Below are 23,651 nucleotides of genomic sequence, written 5' to 3' on the forward strand. Positions count from 1 at the left end.
AGACTACAGGCCAATCCTGGAGGGTCAGTAACTCTAAAGTCTGGTCAGAGGTTCCTTCTGTCTGAAGGAAAGTATATGGAATACAACTAAAGACATTTTGCATTGCAATTATTTTTGAGAAATTGTGAACACTGTGTGTGGTTCTTTGGGAATTTCTTCCCAGAGGGGACTGTAGGAAGCTGACTTTAGTGTCTACAAATTCCCTGTTACTCTTCTATTACTTCAAAGATAGAATTTGTAGACACTACAGTCACCCCAAATGATTATAGACTTTCATATTCTTTAGGAGAGGATTACACAAATATTGCTAAGACAGAAAAGGGAAGACCTATATCTGATTTCCAATACTAGCTACTTCCAAAGTAAATTTTGTTTTATCCAATTCCAAGGTGCCATACATGCCAAGGAATGCTACTAAGTTTAAAATTTGGAGTGCACACACAATTTATAACCCAGAAAAGGAATTATTTATTAATATAGAACAATCAATACATGTGGTATTTTACAAAAAATCAGATTTCTGCAACTAAGAGTTTTCATTCTTAAGTGGAACAGAGGCAATAGTAAAAAAAAGGATTAAATGTATCCTTTAATGACACAGAACAGGATGAAGGTGTTAGAACAGGGGCTTCACAGGAAGAGGAAATTCCGAAGCAAGATTTGATTAAAGCAAGAGAGAGTGAAGATAGCATTGTATAGACACTCTGGGAGGGAATTCTTGACCCTTTAAGGGGCAGCAAGGGGAAATGGATGGTTGTCATTAAAAGAACAGGATAATTTGGTGTGGCTGAAGAATCAGGATTACTGTGTTTATTACTCCTGAATTTGGTTTTCAGTGTGCATTACAGAAAAATAAACTACCCCTAGTTAAACTAATAAAGATGAAAATACTTAAAGTAGCCTGAACTGGATTCTTTTTCATGCAGAACAAACTGTGCCTTTTATTTTTTGTATTCATGGAGAGCACACATTAGATCATTTTACTGCCATGCAGGGCAGCCATTGACAGCACACTGTCACAAGAAAGAGGGGTGAGGAGAACACACCCTGCTCTGGAAGAACATTCACATATTAGAGTTACAGATATATGCCATTGAGTTACAAATGATCAGTGTTACTAATGGGTTAGAAGAAGACAATGAAAATGAGGGGGAATTGTTCTGGAGAAAAAAATATTTCTGTCTTTTTCAAAGAGGCAGACACACACATACAAATATATGAAAGGATAAGCTTTAATTTAGGTCCCACGGGATTAACATTTGTATTAAGTCATGTGAAGAATGACAGATGTGACTAGAATATAATTTCACAGACAGTACAAAGAATGGAATTTATTATTTTTCGCGCTATTGTTATTTATCCCTGCAGTGAGAAATTGTGAGTTTGTGTATAAGACTCTTAGATTTAGAAGAGGAACCAATATGTCAATGCACAACAGAAGAAAAAAGGACTATTTTAGCTCTAATCTCTTACAGTTATTGAATGTATTAAATCATTTATACTGAATTAAATTTAATTTTAATAACATATAAAATAACCAAATGTTTGTCAGTCATCCCGATGCCTTTGCAGTCACTGGCCTGAACACAGGAATGTCCGAAGCAGCTTTATTTCTACCTGAACTATTACGTAGCATTCTGCAAGCAGATTTCCCCTTATATCGGTTTATGATTAAAATGGTCAAAGATATTTATTAAACACAAAAACTGAGTCTTGAATACCATATTGGAGACCAGACTCCTGTTATCTTACCCTCCTGGTGACTCCAACCCTTTATTCTCTGAACCAAAAACTCTAGTCTAATTGCATCTTACTGAATCTGATCTTGGCTGAAATAAAACTGTTTTTACTCCTCTCACTTTGTAAAAACAAGCCTTATTTGCTTTGCAAGGCCCATCACACCTGGGAACATATACACTGCTTTATCTCTTGCTAAATCTTTATGTCTTGTTTCAGCAGCACTCACTTCCCCTGAGGTTTCCAAAGTGACACAGAGATACCCCCCCCCCCCCGTGATAATAATTCCCTAGCAGTATCTTAACACCAAGGAGAAACAAACACTCATAACAGGTCAAACCAAACCTGCACTGCAAAACAATGAAAGAAAATGGCCATGAAATGGAGACTTACGGTGATTTTTGGGTTCGTTTACAAATCTTTTATCTGTTAGGGGAAACAAAAGTTAAAACAATGGTTGAAAAATGAGGATGGTGATAAGGAAAATGATAATAAAAGGAAAAAAGGAAACAAATGGTGGATTAGCAGCAGTGGCAAACAGTGAAAATGTAAGCATGATGGAAAAATTCATACAGAAGCCACATGCAGCAGGAAGTCACATAAACTGAACTTACAGAGAAAGAGGCTTACAGTTGCTACACAATCTACATTATGTTTGCCATTTACTGTTCTGTTTTAGGGGTTCACTTCCCCCATAAAAGAGGGACTTCATTTCATTTTTGTCATTTCAAAAATTTCATTTTTGTCATTAATGAAATACAAAACTTCTTGTGACTCAACTGGATAGAAATGCTGTTGCTGTCCCATTCCTTAATCACCTGACCTCTCTCCTTCATTGTCATTGTATTTTATTTCTTATTAAGAATATACATACACATACATATATACATTGCTTTTTAACAACAAAAAAAGTTCAAAATGTGCTGCACACAAGAAAATAGATGTGATGGGGGGGGGGTGGAAGTTTCCTGTCCCAAAGAGGCTGGCAATCTATTTGTGTCACTGCACCTGTGAACCCATTCATCACAGTCACCTGGTCAATTTCTTCTAGAAATTTTTACTGATGCTTAACATAGCCTCTCCTCGTTCTGATGTCACACTGTATTGTACAGTACTGGGCGCATGGCTGCTGTTTATAGGCCAAGCCTATGCATGTTTACTTATCAGTGTCCCGTAGCTCTTACTCTCCCGTTAGAATGCACAGGATAGCAGATTTACAGTGCAATCCTAGGCAGGTTTACTCAAAAGTAAGTCCCACCGAGTTCAATGAGACATTCCCAAGTAGATGTGTACACAATGCAGCCTTAGATTGCAATCCTATACTCACCTACCCGGGAGTAATTCTCACTAAAATTAGTGGGCTCATTTCTGAGTAGACTTGCATAGGATTGTATCATTAGAAAGATAAAATTATCTGAAATTAAAAGACATTAAATTCATCCAGTGGTTAACTTTTATCTAGTTTGCTGATCTCTTTGTGCTCGTTATACTCATCTTTTAAGCCTTCTGACTTTCCTCTCGGATTTATGCCTAAATCTAAGGGAGAGACGCACAAGTATTGGTGCATCATACAGCTGACTGGGAGGCATGTAGCAGTTATCTGGCCTCCCCTCCAAAGAGAAAGCAAGATTAAGAGCACTGGAACAACCTGGAGCATCTAATCTTGATTCACCTTCTCTCTCATTTTCTTCCCTATTTTTTGCAAAGTAAATCATGACACACACACACACCCTTTCTAAGGTCTCTCAAAGTCCTCCACATGGGAGTAGCACTGGAATGGGGGAGGTGAGCTGGACTGAGCCCTGAGGCCCTTGCCCTTCACTGACTCACTGCTAGGTCTTCCTCTCAGCACCTTTTGCCTGCTTAGCATCAACAGCCAGCAGCAGGCTGACATGGTGTGCAGCTTGATTCTGCCTGCAAACTGCGCCCGACCTCAGCTGTCATGATGCCTTAATTTTCCCCAGCAATAAGCTTCTCCAGGGCCAGCAGCTATTGACAGGCAAGATGCTTTTTTGAAGTCACATCTCCCTCTTTGCTGTATGCCAGCCTGGATCAACCCAGTAAAGTCACAGATGATGGCACAAAAACAGTTGTACAGCAGGGGAATGAGATGGGATTGGTTTTGGGGGTTTTTTTGGGGGGGGGGAGGGAGGAAGGTGGGATTCTGAGAGATTGTAATCCAGGCAGCAAAATAAAAGCAGGCAAGCCAAGAGCTGCTAAGATACCACAATAGAAAGCAACATAGAAACAGCAGGTGGCAGCACTAACCCAACGTAGAAAATTTGGATAGGAGTTTTGCATGCTCCTGCATAAGCAGGACCATTTCTGTAGCAAAGTTTGCTTTTCTGCTTATTTGGAAAATTTATCTGGACCTCTGGAGGAGTCAATGCACACAGTCTCCTGCTTTTCACTGCCGTGCCCAAACCCTAGAAATAAGAACTAAGACCAGAGATCTTTTTATAGTTTATATAAACAGGCTAAATACTGATGGTCACTTGTCAAGTGCCTTGCAACAAGGGACATATTACCTCCCCTTGCCTCCCTCTATGTAATGGACCAAATTGGGAGAGATAATCATCCCATCCAGTTAATGGTGTGTAATAGCTACATAATTACACCCCTGCTAATTGGGTAAGTGGCACTTTTTCAAGTGGGTCCTCCTTTTTTTTAGCAGGGGGAGAGTAACTGGCCCACCTCACCCCAGCACTGTCTGTTCTAGTGGCTGTCTGCTGGTATTCATTTGCATCTTTTTAGATTGTGAGCCCTTTTGGGACAGGGAGCCATTTAGTTATTTGATTTTTCTCTGTAAACCGCTTTGTGAACTTTAGTTGAAAAGCGGTATATAAATACTGTTGTTAATAATAATAATAATAATAATAATAATAATAATAATAATAATAATAATAATAATAATAATAGTTTCGGTACTTGCTTTCAGTCAGATGTCTAATATTTAAAACAAGTAACCAAGTCCCAGATTGGAAAGGCGAGTATTTTACCCATTAATCTTAATGCACTTCCAAAATGGTACTTTTGAATCTCTCTTTGCTGGTATCACAAAAGTACTTAAGTGTATCATAAAAAGCATCTCTCTAGATGAAAGATATTCACCTGGGAAATAACACATATGTACTATGAGTAACACAAGCTCCTGCATCCTTAAATGGAGTCTTTCAGGTCAACTGTTTATTCGGAGGCAGTGCTGTTGGAACCCAGTCTAGCTACAATATCGACAGCCTAATCCTAGGCATGCTTACATGGCCTCAACACCCACTGAATTCAATGGGACTTACTCCCAAGTATGTGTGGATAGGATTCCAGCCCCAAACTGCAACCTTCCCGCACCTGCAAAACCTGCAAAAAAAATTCACCTAAAAGGCTGACAGAAGTCAGAGTCAGAGACTGCATTCAGACTTCCCACTAAGTGCAAATCTCATTCCTTGAAAGTGCATCTCTATGATACACATTTGCAAACATGTGTTTGTAATATTTAGATATAAATAGTTTAAGAGTACACATAAAAAGATATTATGAGTTGGAGCTGCAGAAGAACTTTTCTTGACTATACTTGATTGGATCAAAGAGCTGAAAGGTATAGATGGAATTCTTTCTCTACTACAGATAAACAGGCAGTGGAAAGTTCCCTGGATCAATTTTTAGGGGTTGTGATATCTCTGAGAGATGTCTCACAGGAAAAAATGTGATGATGTCTCACAGGTAAAAATGGAATAATTATGTAAAGTAGGTTTGCCTGATAAGGTGCTAGTTTCAGACACTTCTTCCCACTCTTCCATATTAGACTAAGCAAATTGACTCACTTTGCATACAGAGGCCATCAGTGCAGTTTTTGGAATCAAGCAGCACTCCACTACAGTCTTTGCCCCCATTTTGAGGGGATGGGGCTGTGCATTCTCGGCTCCTCCAGTGTGTGCATTCCGTGCTACAGGCTGACCACTTGCTCCACTCAGTCCAAGCTCCATCTACTGCATTCCAGAAAATAACAGTCAAAAACAAAGAGAAGCCATCAATCAGATTGCCTGAGATGCAGAGGGTGGGGAAAGAGGAAGTCGACTTGTTAAAGGACTGATTTACCCATTTTTGAAAGGAACAGAATTGTATTGCCTTTGCAAAATAACTGATTGGCACCTCTCACTCTAGTAAGCAACATGACCTTGGCTCAGTTCAGACATAAAAGCAAACCATGGTTTCCTGTTGAGAACAACCCTGTGTGTTCCACTCCCCTCTTCCATACATGGCAGTAGGAGAAGGAAGGTTTTCACTTTTAGTAGGAATGAAACCACAGTTTCGTGTAGCAAACCAATTCACAGCATGGTGATTTAGTTCAGTTAGGGCAGACATTTTCAACCACCGTACCATAGCACACGTGTGCCACGAATGGTCTGCAGGTGAGCTTCCGGAGTTTAGGGGAGGGTCAATTATTAGTAGGGCCATTGGGGGATGTGGGCCCCTAGCTAGTAGTACAGCGTACCTTGTCAATTGTCAAAAGACCGATGATGGGCCTTGACAATTTTAGTAACCTGTCAGTGTGCCATGAGAAGAAAAAGTTTGACAATCACTGAGTTAGGGAATAAACCAGAATTTGAAATCATGGTTTGATCCTGGTTTGTCTTGCCCAATTGTGATTTAAGCTAAACTACATTTCTCAAATTTGGATGAAACATGGAACTTTGGAGTAATAATAATAATAATAACAACTTTGTTTTGTTCAAACCAACAACGAACTTTAGAAAGTAGAGGGGGGGAGCATGAGGACTCACAGCTTGCAGGGGTTCATAGTGGGAAACCTGGTTTCCTGTTACATTATCTGGCAAAGAGAACTCAAGCAGTTACTTAAAAATAACAACATTCTGTAACAGAAAGGACTTCCATGTAGAAACAGATTGTAATCTGTGAGTATAACACAGAACAATCCAATGATCACTGAATGATTTCCAAAACCTGGCTGGTCTTAGTCCAACCTCTCATGTTACGTGTATGAATAAGTTTTCCAAAGTCTAAAAAGAGCAAAGGGACACATAATTTAGTTGAATTCTCACAGAAGAATCTGTGACTTCACAATATTATTTATCCTACTGAGTTCCCACCAGGGTTAGAAAATTGTTCTTTCTCCCAGTCCTTTGCAATGACACATCTTGCTGCTAGCTGATGCTGTGATGTCAGTAGTTCTTTTTCTAAATTATGGACCTCTCTTGGATTGTGACCAACAGAAATCTCTCTGAATTATAAGGCAGGCTAAATTTTGAGTAAATTGGAACATCGAATGCTTCCCCCAAATGTCTGATATTTTAAGGCAGTTCTAACTAAATAATGAGCTGTTGTGAGAAAATGATATTTGGAAATTGTTGACTTGTTTTCTAAAGCAAGGATTTCCATGTGTTTTGTTGCAGATCTCCTGCTGTTTTAGATATTCCAGAAGCCTGTGCAAGGTACAGAGTCTGACTGAAATGGCAAAGACAACGTCTAATACTATATTCTATGGTACACAAATAGTTGTAGCTAACATTACTCTCGGTGAATGTATTTTTCAGCCAACTTCAAATAGCCATTTGTGGATAAAACAGAATTAAGATGTGACTGCTTACCACACTAGCATATGGGAACTGGCTGATTTGCTGTAAGGACCTTAAAAACTAACTTTTTCTTCATATCAAGTAAACAAAAAACAACCACCAAGCCTCTCAAGTGTAACAGAAGACTAAGCTGGCATTACTTACTGTCAGCTGGGCCTGAAAGGGGAGATCAAAGAAAAAGGAAGGGAACTAATTCAATAGGTGCCTGCATCATTTTTAAAGTTCTCCAAAGCAAGTGCCAAGACAGCCTGCTGCTGAGGCAGGCAACTCTGAAGGCACCTGCAGAGGGAAGGCGCTGCAGCCCTGGTAGACTTGCTCAGGAGCAAAGTGGGGGAGGCGCCTTTCTTGCCTGCAGAGGTAGGCAACACCCAGGCAGGTCCAAGCTGAGCTGCTGGGGCAAGGAGGTATCCCTAGGGTTTCTCCAGTGGGAGGGCCAGCGGGAGCTGACCCACTCTGGTCCTGCTATGCCAAAAGGTTAGACCAGACTGGGGTAGTCCATGCAGCCCCTCCCCCTCAGGAACTTTGTTTCTACTAGCCTGCCTATCCTGGGAGGGAGGAGCTACCCAAGGAGGAATAACCCAAACATGGAGATCCCAACGGGGAAGGAAATTTTTTACAAAAACAGGCTGTGACCCCACTTATCTATTAGCACAGATGGGGTACATAACTAGTGTGCCCTGAGGAGGAAGAGGAAGACTGCCACTTGTGGTCTGGAAGAGAATCAAGACAAATTTGTGCTTCATCTAGAAAATGGTTGCTTCTCTTTAAAGGTGGTTTGCCCCCCATTTTGAGAACTCAAAACTGAATGGAATGCCTTCATGGCAAACCCAGCGAACTGAAAGAGACAATTTAAATGTTCACTGTTGGAATTCCAAATTTATATCAAGGTTATTCTTACTTCCACTGAGTAGCAAAAAGTCCTTTCCCAAGAAAGTACAACTACCTCCTCTCATCATTCTCATCTAGAATTCTACATTAGATGCTTTCTCAGCAAGTCCATTAGGGGTAACTAAGGGTGCAATCTTAACCAACTTTCCAGCACTGATAACTGTTCCAATAAGGCATGCACTGCATCCTGCAGTGGGGAGACAGTCAAGAGGGCCTTCTCAAGGTAAGAGCATGTTTGTTACCTTACCTTGGGGCTGCATTGCGGCTAGACCAGTGTTGGAAAGTGTGCCCCAAATATACTACTGAACTAGAAACTGGCCTATGTGGGAGAAAAGAAGTGCAACATTTGTGCAAGTGACATGGGTGGGTGGGGGAGGAGAACAGCCTCTGATGTATACTTACCTGGGCACATAGTGGTACAGGCAAGCTTCTGGAAGGACTGCCCATCACAAACAGAACCACCATTGAGAGGTGCTGGATTGGTGCAAGTCCGAGTTCGCTTCTGCCATCCACGGCCACACCGGTTGCTGCATGAGGACCATTCTGACCAGGTAGACCAGCCACCATTTACTGCAGGCAGAGAAGGAGATGAAAATTTTTTTAATTTTAATTAATATTTTAATTTAAAGGGATTTTAAAAGCCAAGGAAAGGCAGGTGAGTGACATTAGTACACTAATATCAAACCTCGTCATTTTCACACTAGCTTCTCCTCTGGCAACTCACCACAAACCAGTTCTTATTTTACAGCTGTCCACATGGAACATGCTGGAAAACGCTCACTTCATGGTGACTTCATATGGCAACCATAACATGCGAATGCTGCTGGTCCCCACATAAAGTGCTCAAAATCACACCAGCACTGCACATGTCTGACGGGAGCTGGTGCTAGCCTGGAGATTCTTCTCATAGTCAGGGCACTTCATATGATGAGTGGCTGCCAAGTGGAACAAAATACACATGAAGTATTTCTATGAGCTCCCATGAGGCAGCTGTAATATAAGAACTGACTCCCATTAAAGAAGAAGTTAAAGAAACATTTAGTTTAATGGATCTGAAAGTATCTGAAAGGATCTGAAAGGTCCAGGTATGAAAGGCAAGAACTTGACTGAGGTGGGCAGATCCTGTGGGTGAGGTCAGGACAGGGGTGAAACCAGATAAAAAGGCAACTAGAGATAAAAAGGCAATTAAGACATGTTGGTCAAAAGACAGGAGCATCTAATATGGTTGTCCTGCTTTCTGATCTTGTAAACTAGGCTGTGGTTTAGTCTTGGAGGCAACAAACAGGGCAGTTGCCAGCTTACCTCAGCTACTAGAGTCCACAAGGCAGGGTTGGGAAAACTCCCTTTCCCATGCAATAGACTCAGAACCAGTGGCATCACTAGGAGGGTACGGGGGGTGCGGGCCACACTGGGTGACGCGCACTGAGGGGGTGACACGCACTGGAGGGGTGACAAGCTAAAATGGCGGTGGTTAGGAGTAAGCCTATCATATTATATACCGTCGGATGCGTAATTTCAAGCGGAATGCAATGCAAAAAACCAGAGTGAAATACCACATTTCTATCAAAAGTTATGGCCAGAAAACTGGATAACAAAAAATGCATGGATCCCTATGGAAAGTGAAAGAGAGCCGTATCATGTGTTTACTCATGAGTAGGCAAACTTGCCTTAGTCCGTTGGAAAGGGTAGGCTGAGAGGAATCCAATGACACCAGAATGGTCCTGATCCAATGAATGCAGCCCCAAAAAACACCTGAGAAGGAAGTCCCTCCCTCCAAGAAGTTTGAGCCCTATGGAAAGTGAAACTAAGCCTCAGGGTCTAGTTTACTCGCGAGTAAGCAAATGTGCCTTGCCTGATGTGGAAGATCAGGTGAAGGAGAGTGCAAGGCTACCAGAATGGTCCTGATCCTCTGCACCTGGAGCTAAATAAGTGCTCCAGAAGGCACTCCCCCCCACTAAAAAGGATCAAAACAGAGGCCTCAGCTGATAATGTGAACCTTTTTGAGACTTGCAAAGCCAGGTGGATCCTGACAGTGATCTGGTTTAAACAAAAGTTCTTGAACTGGGCACTGGGTAGGGGTGAAAACCTTACTGGTTTTGGAGGGGTGTGTTATTGCAGGCAGAGGAAATTCACTTGGTGGACCAGGGTTGGCTTCTGGTTATTTAATTATCTGTTTTACTTTAATTATTTATACTTATTAATTTTAATTTGCCTGATGATTTCACTTCCACCATGTCATCACTTCTGGTGGGTCTTAGACAGATTGTCATTCTAAAAAGTGGGTCCCAGTGCTAAAAGTTTGAGAACTGCTGCAATAAGGTGTTAGTAACTTGACACCCGGGTGTGTGTGACACCACTAGTGACCAAAATCACTAAAATTGGAAGTCACTAATTTGGAAGAGTAATATCATCATGTTATATACCAGCGTGTAATTTCATGCAGAATGTGTTCTATCTTTGTTCTATCAAAAGGTACAGCCCAAAAACCAGTGGGGGCGGAGTGATGGTACATCACTACACTCACCATCTGGGGTGCTGCCCCGCCCACTGCATGGGGTGTGTGTGACACACTGGCAAACCCTAGTGACGCCACTGCTCAGAACCCCTGAATATATCACAAGACATAACCTCTTCCTCCCCAGTAGGAGAACGCAATGGCACTTGTTCTTTATGAACAATCAAGAATGTGCTTCTGTAAGAACATACCTATTTAAACCAAACAGAAAAAAAACTGTATCTCTTGCCTCTTGACATGAAAGCACCATGTGGATAAGCCTTGAGAGCCCGATCCTGAGGTTGCGCCGCTTAGCTGCAAACGTGCCATAAGGCACATTTGCGGGGCTTACCGCTGGGCTCCCGCTAGAGCTAGCCCAGCTCCGGCAGGCACTGAGCCAGCGTGTGGCAGGTGCCTGGGTTCCGTGGCTCGGCGGTCTCCCGGTCTGCGGAACGGGAGATGGGGTGTGGTTGGGGGCGTAGGGGAGGCGTGGGGCGTGGGGGAGGCGTATCGGAGGAGGGAGAGAGGTGGGTCTATGGAGCTGAGCTCCGCAGGATCCAAGTCGCTCGGGTAGGGCTGCTTGCCCTACATGAGCGCCTTTACTTTAGCGGCGACCAAAAGGTTGCCGCTAAAGTGAGTAGCCCTATTGCAGGGCTGCTTCCCTTACTTGGGGGAAGGGGATGAATGTTCCCTTCTCCTGAGGAGCCTCCCACGGTAGCGCAGGAGGCGCAGGATCCAGCGGGAGCCCTCCGTGGAGCTGCCGGGTCCCGGAGCTCCGGGCAGCTCAGGATTGGGTTGCCTGTCTCCTATAGTGAAAAGTCCATACCATAGACGATGACCGTGGCTGTGGTGCTCCGCCGTTTGGCAACAATATTCTTGGCCACACAGGTGTAGTTGGCCGTGTCTGAAAGCCTAGCCTGCTTGATGATGAGGTTATGGTCAATGGTTATCAGGAAGTTGGTGTCTTGGGATGCATCAACCACATCTTCATTCCTTAGCCACTCCACCTAAAGAGGGATATGGAGGAAGGAAAAAGAAGGGAAGGTGAAATAAAAGTGTTAGGAAGGTAAAACACAAAAGGAAGGGAGAGATAAAGTTAAATATCACCATGAAGAATTGAAACAGCTCTCTTGTACATAGGTGATTTCCATATTAAAAGTTAGTCTAATGCTAATAGTCCATATTAATAGTCCATATTAAAAGTTAGTCTAATGCTACATATGTCAGTTAAGGCCAAAGTAGATGCTCCAGGATTTTGGCTATTTTTCTTTAAATAGTTCACTGGTGGAGAAGTGAAACTGGGCAAAACCACAACTCAGTGGGAATTTATTTCTATTTAAAATAGAATGTGGAGGCTCAACTGAGATCAGACTCAAGAAGGGGGATAAAATACTACGACCCACTCCCCACTCCCCTGCTTTGGTGTTGCCCAGTTTTGCCATCACACCAGCAGTTTATTTAAAGAAACACAGTGGGAAGGGGGCCACAGAGTTCATGTAACACATAGATTGGGTTGTGTTCTTGTTTCAGTCACAGGTCACTCAAGGAAACCATGGATATTTGTCACATGGACCTGAGAATTCTGTTAGGGAGTTCCTACACACCTAAAGAGCACATATGTACTTATTTTACCATATGAATGAACCCACAGCAGAAAGCTCGAGCTGGTGCCTGCTGCATGTACACATGGGACCAGTGCCATAGCTAGCGGGGGGGCGGTCCGCCCCAGGTACCACTCTTGGGGGGGGTAACACCACAAATGCCCCAACATCACTAACATCATGAAGGTTAGGAGTAACCCCATCATGCTACATACCGTTGGATGCGGAATATCCAGCGGAATGCAATGCAAAAAACTGGTTTGAAATATCTCCTTTCCATCAAAAGTTATGGCCGAAAAACCAAAAACAAAAAATGCATTGAACCCTATGGAAAATGAAACAGCCATATTGTGTGTTTACTCGTGAGTAGGTGAACGTGCCATAGTTTGTCAAAAAGGGCAGGCTGAGAGGAATCCAATGACACCAGAATGGTTCCTATCCAATGAAAGCAGCCCCCAAAAAACACCCAAGAAGGAAGTCCCTCCCTCCAAGCAGAAGAATGTATTGAGCCCTATGGAAAGCGAAAGTAAGCCACAGGGTCATGTTTACTCATGAGTAAGCAAGTGTGCCTTGGGTCCTGATCAAGTCAGGCAAAGAGGAATGCAAGGCTAGCTTCATGGTCCCCATCTAATGAAAGTGAAGCTCAACAAATGCTCCAGAAGGCAGCCCCCCCCCAAAGAATAAACGAGAGGCTTGAGCTGGTAAGGTGGGCACTGGGGGGGGGGTTTGAAAATCTCACTGATTTATTTGTTGGGGGGGTGTTATTGCAGGCAGCAACCCCCTCAAAGAATAAACCAGAGGCTTGAGCTGATAAGGTGGGCACTGGAGAGGGCTGAAAATCTCACAGCTTTATCTGTGTGTGGGGGTGTGTCTGTGTGTTATTGCAGGCAGGTTACAGAGAAAATTCACTTGGTGAAACAGGGCTGGCTTCCCCTTATTTATCCGTTTTTCTTTATTTATAATTATTTTATTTTGCTTGATGATGTCACTTCCAGCCATGACATCACTTCCGGTGGTTCCTGGACAGATTGTCATTCTAAAAAGTGGGTCTCAGTGTTAAAAGTTTGAGAACCACTGCCTTAACTCAAAACAGATCAATGAGACATCTGGGGGTTGGTGACATCCTAGTGACCAAAATTCTGGAAATCGTGGCTTTTACAAATAATACCATCATATTATATACCATTTGATGCAGAATTTCATCCATTGCTTGTGGGGAAATATTCACTGTATTTATTTTTCTGACCATTATTATTATTCATTCCATGTCATTACTATTACTATCTCTGTCTCACCTATCTCACAGGGTTGTTGTGAGGACAAAATAAGGGGAGGAACCATGTACACCACCCTGAGCTGCTTAGAGGAAGGGTGGTATAAAAAGTGAATTAATTAAACAATATTAATTAATTAAGTCACATGGGGTGACAAAAATTTATGGGTTTCAAATGACCTAGCTACGCCTCTGTGTGGGGCAAAAGGCACATGTGTCAATCAGCTCTTGTAAGTACACATAATTTCCTACACAGAAGCAACAGCTGCACAGGTAAATAAAGCAGGCCTTACTTACCAAGCATCCTAAATGTTGTAACATTCAACAATTTTGTAATTTAAAAATTCCATCTGATCGTCTGCCCAGGAGATTCTAGCAGCGTGATGCAGTTGAACTGTGCTCACGGCTCAAAAAAGGGCAGACTTCCTTACACATAACCTTTCTATTTTTACATTAGTTCCCATCTGCTGTTCCAGCTGGATCTGGAATGGCCCAGTTGTAACACCATACTCTTTGTTAGCAAAATAAGTCGGCTAAGTCATGTTAAGAGATTAATGTATTTATTTGTTACTTTGACATTCTGCTCTACATCCCTCCAAGGAGCTCAGATCAACAATTTTAACTAGGCAACAATCCTGTAAGGTAAGGTAAGCTAAGCTGAGAGAGAGAGAGAAACAGATGACCATGGAGGGCCAACCTTAGGTCTGACCTACATATGTGGAAGACAGATATGAAAATAGAATAGTCAAGTGGACTATATCACTTCAGGCTGTAGGTGGGGGGTGCCATGTTTGAACACTTTTTTTTAATCCTTGCAAACAGTACAGCAGGTCCCTGATGCGCCAGTTTCTTAATTTGTAGTGTGGGGTGATGGCTTATTACAGGGGAGCATTCAGACTACCCATCTGTAGCCTGTACTGGTAAAAGCCACTTTCATCTCCTCCTGCTGCTATATATCTAGACCAGGGGTGTCCAAACGTTTTGGCACGAGGGCCACATCATCTCTCTGACATTGCGTTGGGGGCCGGGGGGGGGGGAGAATTACTTAACATTTCAAATTTGAATAAATTTACTTAATATATTAGAGATTGAACTTATATGAATGAATGAAGGTCTTGCAATAGCTCAAGGCCTATAAAAAGCGTTGCACAAAGCAAGGCCAGCCTTCCCTTCACTGCCACTGCTGCATCACAGACATAAAACAACAAACAGTGGAGGAAGTCCTCATCCCACAGCTCATGCAAGAGGTCGGACAGTTGCCCTCACACTAAGAGCAGTTGCGCTGGGCCAGCATGGGCTCCAGCAAGTCTCTGGAGGGCCAGAGTCTCATTGGAGCTCCCTGAATTGGGAGTCTTCAAGGGCCGCAAGTGGTCCCCAGGCCAGGGTTTGGGCACCCCTGATCTAGACGAAGCCCCCATCCTTGGTCAGCCAGTGGCAGAATCTAGCTGCTGCTTCCCTGGACATCACTGCCCTCATGCATCTAGCTTGCATTGATCAGCTTCTCCAATGACACTAAATATGCATGTTCATACTGCCTTTATGCATCACAGACAGGTCATCTTTACTCCAGCACTACAGTGACATGCACCTAAAGCAGCTGCATAGGCATATACCCCTCCTAACTAGGCACAGAGGCATCTGGCCTGGATGCCTTTACAAGGGGATTGGACAAGTTTCTGGAGGAAAAATCCATTATGGGTTACAAGCCATGATGTGTATGTGCAACCTCCTGATTTTAGAAATGGGCTATGTCAGAATGCCAATGCAAGGGAGGGCACCAGGATGCAGGTCTCTTGTTATCTGGTGTGCTCCCTGGAGCATTTGGTGGGCCGCTGTGAGATACAGGAAGCTGGACTAGACGGGCCTATGGTCTGATCCAGTGGGGCTGTTCTTATGTTCATTCTTTAAAGAGCATCTTTTCTAGTGGCTGTTTGCAGGTGCTTCTTCTGCATTTTTTTAGACTGTGGGCCGTTTTGGGAAAGAGAACCATTTATTTATGAACGCTCTGTGAGCTTCTTTTTTTGTTGAAAGCAGTATATAAATGTAAAAAAATACATTGTGACACTGAAGGCAGTGATTATGCTGGCACAACTCGCTAGAAAATGGCCTTTGGTAGCAACAGAAGCAGGGAATTATTCCTGTAGGTAGTACCAAACACTCACACTAGTGCTCAGCAATGCATGAGTGTGTGGATACCAAGGTATCATTACCTACCACTACCCTGCCCCTGGAAAAACAATGCAGCACAGCATATTTTGGACATTTGTCCAGACTTGCCACCACTTTGGTTATGCTCTCTATCCGTTGCCTGAGGCAGTAGACTCATCCCGATGCATTTTAAGGTTTTTCTTGTCACCCTGTGAGCTTCACAACCAGGTCTTGAACCAGAGCTCCCCCAATCCAAGCTTAACACTGACTGCTGATTGCCTACCCAGAACGCACCAGGTTGCAGAGTGAGAAAGAGCAGGGATGGAGAGGTGATGAGCCTTCTGCAGAGCCTTGCTGCAGAAAGAACAAACTATGGATGTTGGCATTTCCCTGATCTAATCACTCTTTTTTTTTCCTTCCTAGAAAACAATTCATTCTGTGTTGTCTTTGCTAAATTCTGTCAGGGGTTAATGGCTGATCAGCCCATGTGGGAGGGAGGGAAGGCTGGGCTGAACAGGTGTTGAGGTTAAATACTTTATTAGGTGTCAGAATAACAGATTCACTGCCTAAAATAAACACTTCTGCTGAATAATGAAAGCAGACGGCCTTGGTATAAAGCTATCCATCACGGCCCCAATCCACCTGTGAGAGATGACTCATTTACCTCACCCGATTGTTCGTTTTCTGGCTGTAAACTGCCAAGCTGCTAAGGTGCCAATGCTCACAGCTGGAACTTTTACAGCAGTTGCTTAGAACAATAGGGCAGATGTGTGTGCATTTGAGAGGTGTGTATGGTAGGGAGGAGGCAGCTGGGCAGATATTTTGGGAGAAACAGTAGCTCCCTGTGATTTATTAATGGATCACAGTGGGAAAAATTGTATCCTTGCCTACAATTATTCACCTTCACGATGTGCCTTCGGGGAAGGCACAGATGTGTCCAGCTGTGGGAGGAAGGCAGGAGGCTTCCAGTTAACAATGCTAGCAAATTTGGGGGGAAAACAGATATCGCAGCAACTAAAACCCATAAAAGAAATCTGCATGGCTGATTAAAAAGAACTGTAATAAGAAGGCAAGAGATAAGATATCAGCATCTGCTTTATGGAACAGGTAAGGAGAGGGTGGTAATCACTGCTGGAGGCAAAGCAACAGAGCCTGGCATGGTAGGTTTAGGCCATGATTCTCAAAGGACTGGGCCAGCACAAGTTCACCTGGATTAAGTACAGTGCTCCTAGAGAAGATGCTGGGAGCTCCAGGTGAAGGGAGTCACACATTCGGGTCATTTGGGGACCTAGGCTGGAGCTCAGAGCAGGGGCAGTCCAAAGCTTTTGGGTTCTGACAAGGGGCACCTCCTGCACTGCCACTGCTCAGTAGCAGCACAAAGAGCTGCTTTAAGTCCCTCTTCCTCAGCACACTGTATCTGAACAGGAAGAGGAGAGTGGAGTGGAATGACCAGTGTGGAGTCGACAAGAGTGGTTAACTACAGTGGGGAGGGCCCTCAGTTTAGGCCAGGGGTGCCCAAACCCTGTCCCGGGGGCCACTTGCGGCCCTCAGGGACTCCCAATCTGGCCCACAAATAGCCCCTAGTCTCCAATGAGCCTCTGGCTCTCCAGATACTTGCTGAACCCATGCTGGCCTGACGCAACTGCTCTCAGCGTGAGGGTGACAGTTCAACCTCTTGCGTGAGCTGCAGGCCAAGGGCTCCCTCCACTGCTTGCTGTTTCACATGTGTGATGCAGCAGCAGCAGCAAAGGAAAGGCTGGCTTTACTTTGTGCAAGGCCTTTTATAGGCCTTGAGCTATTGCAAGACCTTCATTCATTCATATAAGTTCCATCTCTAATATAATCATTTATGTAAATTTTTATAAATTTATTCAAATTTGAAATGTAAATTCATTCTTCTCCCAGCCCCCAACACAGTGACAGAGCAATGATGTGGCCCTCCTGCCAAAAAGTTAAGTCAGATAGAGGTTAAAAGAGAAGATGTTTCAGACCTCATTGATAAATTAAAGATCAATAAGTCACCGGGCCCTGATGGCATCCACCCTAGAGTTATTAAGGAATTGAAGAATGAAGTTGCTGATCTCTTGACTAAAATATGCAACTTGTCCCTCAAAACGGCCACAGTGCCAGAGGATTGGAGGATAGCAAATGTCATGCCAATCTTTAAAAAGGGAAAGAGGGGGGACCCGGGAAACTATAGGCCGGTCAGCCTAACATCTATACCGGGTAAGATGGTGGAATGCCTCATCAAAGATAGAATCTCAAAATGCATAGACAAACAGGCCCTGCTGAGGGAGAATCAGCATGGCTTCTGAAAGGGTAAGTCTTGCCTCACAAAACTTTTAGAATTCTTTGAAAAGGTCAACAGGCATGTGGACGTGGGAGAACCTGTGGACATCATATATCTGGACTTTCAGAAGGCGTTCGACACGGTCCCTCACCAAAGGCTACTGAAAAAACTCCACAGTCAGGGAATTAGAGGGCAGGTCCTCTCCTGGATTGAGACCTGATTGAAGACCACGAAACAGAGAGTGGGTGTCAATGGGCAATTTTCACAATGGAGAGAGGTGAAAAGTGGTGTGCCCCAAGGATCTGTCCTGGGACCGGTGCTCTTCGACCTGGAGACAGGGTTGAGTAGTGAGGTGGCTAAGTTTGCAGGCGACACCAAACTTTTCCAAGTGGTGAAGACCAGAAGTGATTGTGAGGAGCTCCAGAAGGATCTCTCCAGACTGGCAGAATGGGCAGCAAAATGGCAGATGCATTTCAATGTAAGTAAGTGTAAAGTCATGCACACTGGGGCAATAAATCAAAACACATATAGGCTAATGGGTTCTGAGCTGTCTGTGACAGATCAGGAGAGAGATCTTGGGGTGGTGGTGGACAGGTCGATGAAACTGTCAACCCAATGTGCGGCGGCAGTAAAGAAGGTCAATTCTATGCTTGGGATCATTAGAAAAGGTATTGAGAACAAAACGGCTAATATTATAATGCCGTTGTACAAATCGATGGTAAGGCCACACCTGGAGTATTGTGTCCAGTTCTGGTCGCCGCATCTCAAAAAGGATACAGTGGAAATGAAAAAGGTGCAAAAGAGGGTAACTAAGATGATTACTGGGCTGGGGCACCTTCCTTATGAAGAAAGGCTACGGTGTTTGGGCCTCTTCAGCCTAGAAAAGAGACGCCAGAGGGGGGACATGATTGAGACATACAAAATTATGCATGGGAAGGATAAAGTGGATAGAGAGATGCTCTTTACACTCTCACATAACACCAGAACCAGGGGACATCCACTAAAATTGAGTGTTGGGAGAGTTAGGACAAACAAAATAAAATATTTCTTTATTCAGCATGCGGTTGGTCTGTGGAACTCCTTGCCATAGGATGTGGTGAAGGCATCTGGCCTGGATGCCTTCAAAAGGGGGTTGGACAAGTTTCTGGAGGAAAAATCCATTACGGGTTACAAGTCATGATGTGTATGTGCAACCTCCCGATTTTAGACATGGGCTATGTCAGATGCAAGGGAGGGCACCACGATGCAGGTCTCTTGTTATCAGGTGTGCTCCCTGGGGCATTTGGTGGGCCGCTGTGAGATATAGGAAGCTGGACTAGATGGGCCTATGGCCTGATCCAGTGGGGCTGTTCTTATGCTCTTATGTTTGGATACCCCTGGTCTAGGCAGTGGAGTGCATGCCCTGCGTGAATGACTGTTGGACTGTGCCTTGTATCCACCAATTCCATTTTCCCTTTCCTGCCTCAAGCCTGAGCCTACCTATTGCCTGCTACCACCTCAGCTGTGCTGCACTGGACTGACCACTCAGCTCTGACCCTTGTGCTTGTTCACTGGAACACGACTTTGCTCATCTCTTTGGACTTGTAAGGACTTCTGCTGGAGGCCTGAACTGCTATGGCCTTGTGCCCACTTGCTCCTTAGCACAGTTTTTTTGTATCTGCTCTCTGCTTAAAGAACTCTGTAATCTGATTACATATGTTGATCAAATGGAGTGGGTGGGGAGAGGTGCTGGTGGATGGATAATTCTATCTTGCAGGAAGAGGTGGGGCACTAAATGTCCTGGGTGCTTTCCAGTTCTTATTCTATGATCTCACCTGCATGTTCAATAATGAAGCAAGAGGACAGAAAGAGTGATCTATGGCTTTCTTCTTCTTTTTGCAAGGGCGGATTTCTCCTAATGGTTATATTAGTACAATCATGCACTTCCCAGAAAGATGAACTAATCCATGCACTTCTGCCCACTCCCTAGCTAGCACTAGTGGTTTTGAAGGAAATATGGTAGCAGGGTGAAGTTACTTCTTCAGAAGAACAGTTTACCTGACTACCCTGCTGCAATCCTCCCGAAGAACTTACTGTTGTTGTGCATCCCCTACCAAAGTGAACAGGAGAAAGGAGAAACCAGGGTGTCCCAAAGTGAAGCAACCCTTTCTTTGCCAACTGCCAAGAGTGCTCTACAAAAGTTTGACAACTGGGGGCAAACACAAAGTAAAATGGTCACTTGGCCTGCAAGTAGTATAATACAACAAACTGAAACTACAGAGCTGGTAAAAATGGGGCCAATGGAGATTCTGAAGATAGGAGACATGAATAAGTCCTAGCGGGATGGCTGGAGTAGAATGTATTTCCGGGGTAGGTCCCCTTCAACAGCTAGAAAGATTGACCATCTCACTGAAGTATAAACTGGACATATAACTTACAGTGCAATCCTACACACACTTGGGAGTAAGCCTCAGTCGTTCTAAATAAATGGCTCAGGACTGTACTGCAAGCTTATTTTTCACTAAGCAGGCACCTACAAATAAGGTCAGCTGAAGGGGAGCAGCTCAGATTTCTGAGTACAGAAAGAAATAAAGTGAGTATAGTTGGTCCTCCTTATCTGCAGGCTAGACATCTGGATTTACTAACCCTGGGTGCCAGCTCATGGCCTTAGAGACCTCCCAGACGTGACCGGAAGTGCATCCGCAGTGGATGCCAAGGGCCTACTGTATAAGTTGTTCTACCTCACAGAGTTCTTGTGAGAATGAATGATAACAGGACACTTTACAAGGAAAAGTGCTATACCTAAGTTTTAATAACAATTATCCTAATTCTTATAAACTGAGTAGTTGGTACCTTGTGGGAATAATCATGATTACTGGGAATAATGTGGGAATAATCATAATAATTGGGAATTATGGGGAATATTGGGAATAATCATAATCCCGCCTCCCAGCTAGCTGCAATAGATGGCCCCTATGGCCTGCCTTGCTTACCTCAGCTGTTGGTACTCCCTCAGGAGGACGGCATTGCAGAAGCACCTCATGATCCAGGGGAACCTCTTTCCCTAGGGGCTCTTGGTCAAAGTTTTTCCTCAGGTCTAAGAAAGAGGGAATAACCAAGAATTAGCCATGGAGCTACTTGAAAAAGTTTAAGAGTTTTAGCATACCAGTTGAAGGAGGATACGGTTAGGAGTCCATTGCAAATAAACAAGCTCCCTTGTTATCGCAACATGTATTTTGCCCAATGCTTGTCCTCATAATCAATACACAGGCTGCTATAATGAGTCTGACCGAGGATCTCTTTTCCATAGTATCCTGTCTAGGACAAGCACAGAAAACTTAAATTATTCCTTGTCACTCCCTCCCCAACAAGAATGGCTTCAGATGTTGGTCAGGCAGGATACTGGCCAGAGGCCCATGCCCATTAAAGGGTCCAAATGACCAGAACTAATCTCTCAATCCTCAGCACTGATGGTAACTATAGTATCCAATGCACCATCAGGGGGCAGGCCAAGGGTACTGTGGGGAGATCTGTGTAGGTGGTTGCCACAGGGTCATCAGCAATACTCCCAACTTTTTGACCACATATATTTCTGTTACAATCACATTAGAACTCTATTATCTCCTCTATTTAAATGAACACTCTCTAAATCCTAATCAAGTCTCTGTGCAGGCTGCAATTCTGTGGGAGAGCTGAATAAGCTCAGAACGTGGTTCAAGGTGTGGAATTAAATTTTCTGAGAATCTCAGCTTCAACTTTTTGAGAGTTTTAACCCTTTAACTTTTTATAAGAAATTTTTACTTCTTATGGCTACACATGGTTCAAAAGTTGTGCTGGTAATGTCAACTGAAATCTCAAATTCCAGAGGGTGGAGGAAAAGGATTTCCAGTGGGGGAAAGTCAGTGCACTGCATAACTCCCCCACCCCCCATTTTCAGACTAGAATAAATTGTGCAAAACAAGAATAAGCATACACAATTGACTCATTTAAATTGACAGCAGAATTCAGTTCTCTTGGTGCAAAATTTGGTTAGGCCCAGAATTTTATCTTAGCACAAAACGCACAGACCTCTGACCATATCGTCCTTTATAAAGTACTGTAGTGATTTCACTTTTCAATATGCTTAGTTCATCTAGCTCTGGCTGAAATGTTATTCCACAGCAAGAGAAAGGAACACTCAACAACAAAAATATCTTAAAAATTTCAATTTTGAAAAATTTCAAAAATCTCTTAATGGATAAAGCCAGCTCCTCTTTGTTTTCAGCTGCTGAGATGCAATTTCACCTCTCTTCATAACAATCATCCCAGAAAGCGTTTTTATTCCAGCAATCCAAGGATGAAGGGACAATGTTCCTGGTTTAAAATAATCTTCATTTTCTTCACTGATGCTAAATTTCTGAAAGGTCTGCTTCACTGCACAAATGTACTTGTAGCTAGTATAACAGGGTGTATCTCACAGTGTTTCCATTTCTTATATAGGAATGGTGAGAAGGGAGTTGTGGGAAAACAGACTGAAATTCTTGAAAGCCCATGCTGTTACGCTTGCTTGATGAATCAATGGAAAAGGGCTTCAGGATGAGTTTTCAAAAGTGTGCTCAAACTCCCATCTAGGGAGCCACTGAAGAAAAAAACACAAACTTGATACATTCTTAAGAATTTCATATTTCATTTTAAGAAACAACCATTCCACCCTTAAACATGTTTACTTGACAGCAAGCCCCTTCTACTTCAATGGAACTTAGTTTCAAGGATGCACAGGCTAGCAGCTTAAAAGGAAGCCTCTGGTCCCTGGGGATATACAGGCTGCATTTACTGAACACTCAGAAATTTAAAAAAGCTGTCAGCTGAGCGAGGACAGAGTCTTGGAGCTCAGCACAGCAACTCACCATGGGCTGTAGGGTCCAATTTTCCATTCCCCAAACAAACATCTCTATTAACTCTTTTCTTATCTATATCAATTATAGTAGTTATTTTCTCATCTATGTCCACACAAAGCTTAGAAATTACTAATTCAGTACTCAGGGCCGTAGCCAGAGTCAGCAGTGCTGCACCAATATGAAACTGAACCTGTGTGCTTATAAAGTAAACAAGCAGTAGGTGGCACTATAACCTACCAAATTGGTCTCAAGCCACTTTGACTGTTGAATGAAAATAGTTGCCCAAAATAATTATTCTTACGGATGAGGATTATGATAGAGACAATGATGATAATTTAGTATCTTGTTTTATGAGATAGAATCTACAATTATCAAGTCTCAGAGGGCTCACTAGCTAACATTCCTTAAACAACCACCACTTTTAAGCACTCCACATTGCAAGTGTAAAATGCTTTCTAAACTTCTCTGCTGGCCTTATTTTAATACAGTATATGGTTTTCTTCCTATTCCTTGAGAGTACACTACACCATGTACACCATGTACACCTCCTAATGGTTATATTAGGAGTACACCATGTACACCAAGCCTGCACCATGGCTTCCTCATGAGGAAGCTGCTTGAACCATTCACTAAAGAGGCTATACTGTATCTCCAAAACTAGACGTGATAGGGCAAAACGGATGCCATTTTTTGAATTGGCAACCCAAATTCATATCAAACCACCATAAAGTTTGGGAAAAACTTTTTTGACCTTCAATTTTGCAGGCCTATGT

General features: G+C 43.3%; 1 protein-coding gene across 1 annotated transcript in view; it reads right to left on the reverse strand.

Moving 5' to 3' along the window:
- Window positions 1-23,651, reverse strand: part of UNC5B (unc-5 netrin receptor B) — a 183,634-nt gene that overhangs the window by 21,537 nt on the left and 138,446 nt on the right. The window contains exons 4-8 of the mRNA XM_066619794.1: window positions 20,995-21,098; window positions 11,537-11,717; window positions 8,619-8,786; window positions 5,556-5,720; window positions 2,131-2,163 (exon numbers count right to left, since the gene is read on the reverse strand). Of these exons, the coding sequence (XP_066475891.1) occupies window positions 2,131-2,163; window positions 5,556-5,720; window positions 8,619-8,786; window positions 11,537-11,717; window positions 20,995-21,098 (651 nt within the window). The remainder of the gene's footprint in view (window positions 1-2,130; window positions 2,164-5,555; window positions 5,721-8,618; window positions 8,787-11,536; window positions 11,718-20,994; window positions 21,099-23,651) is intronic.

Source organism: Tiliqua scincoides, chromosome 3, assembly GCF_035046505.1.
Source record: "Tiliqua scincoides isolate rTilSci1 chromosome 3, rTilSci1.hap2, whole genome shotgun sequence".
NCBI lineage: Eukaryota > Metazoa > Chordata > Lepidosauria > Squamata > Scincidae > Tiliqua > Tiliqua scincoides.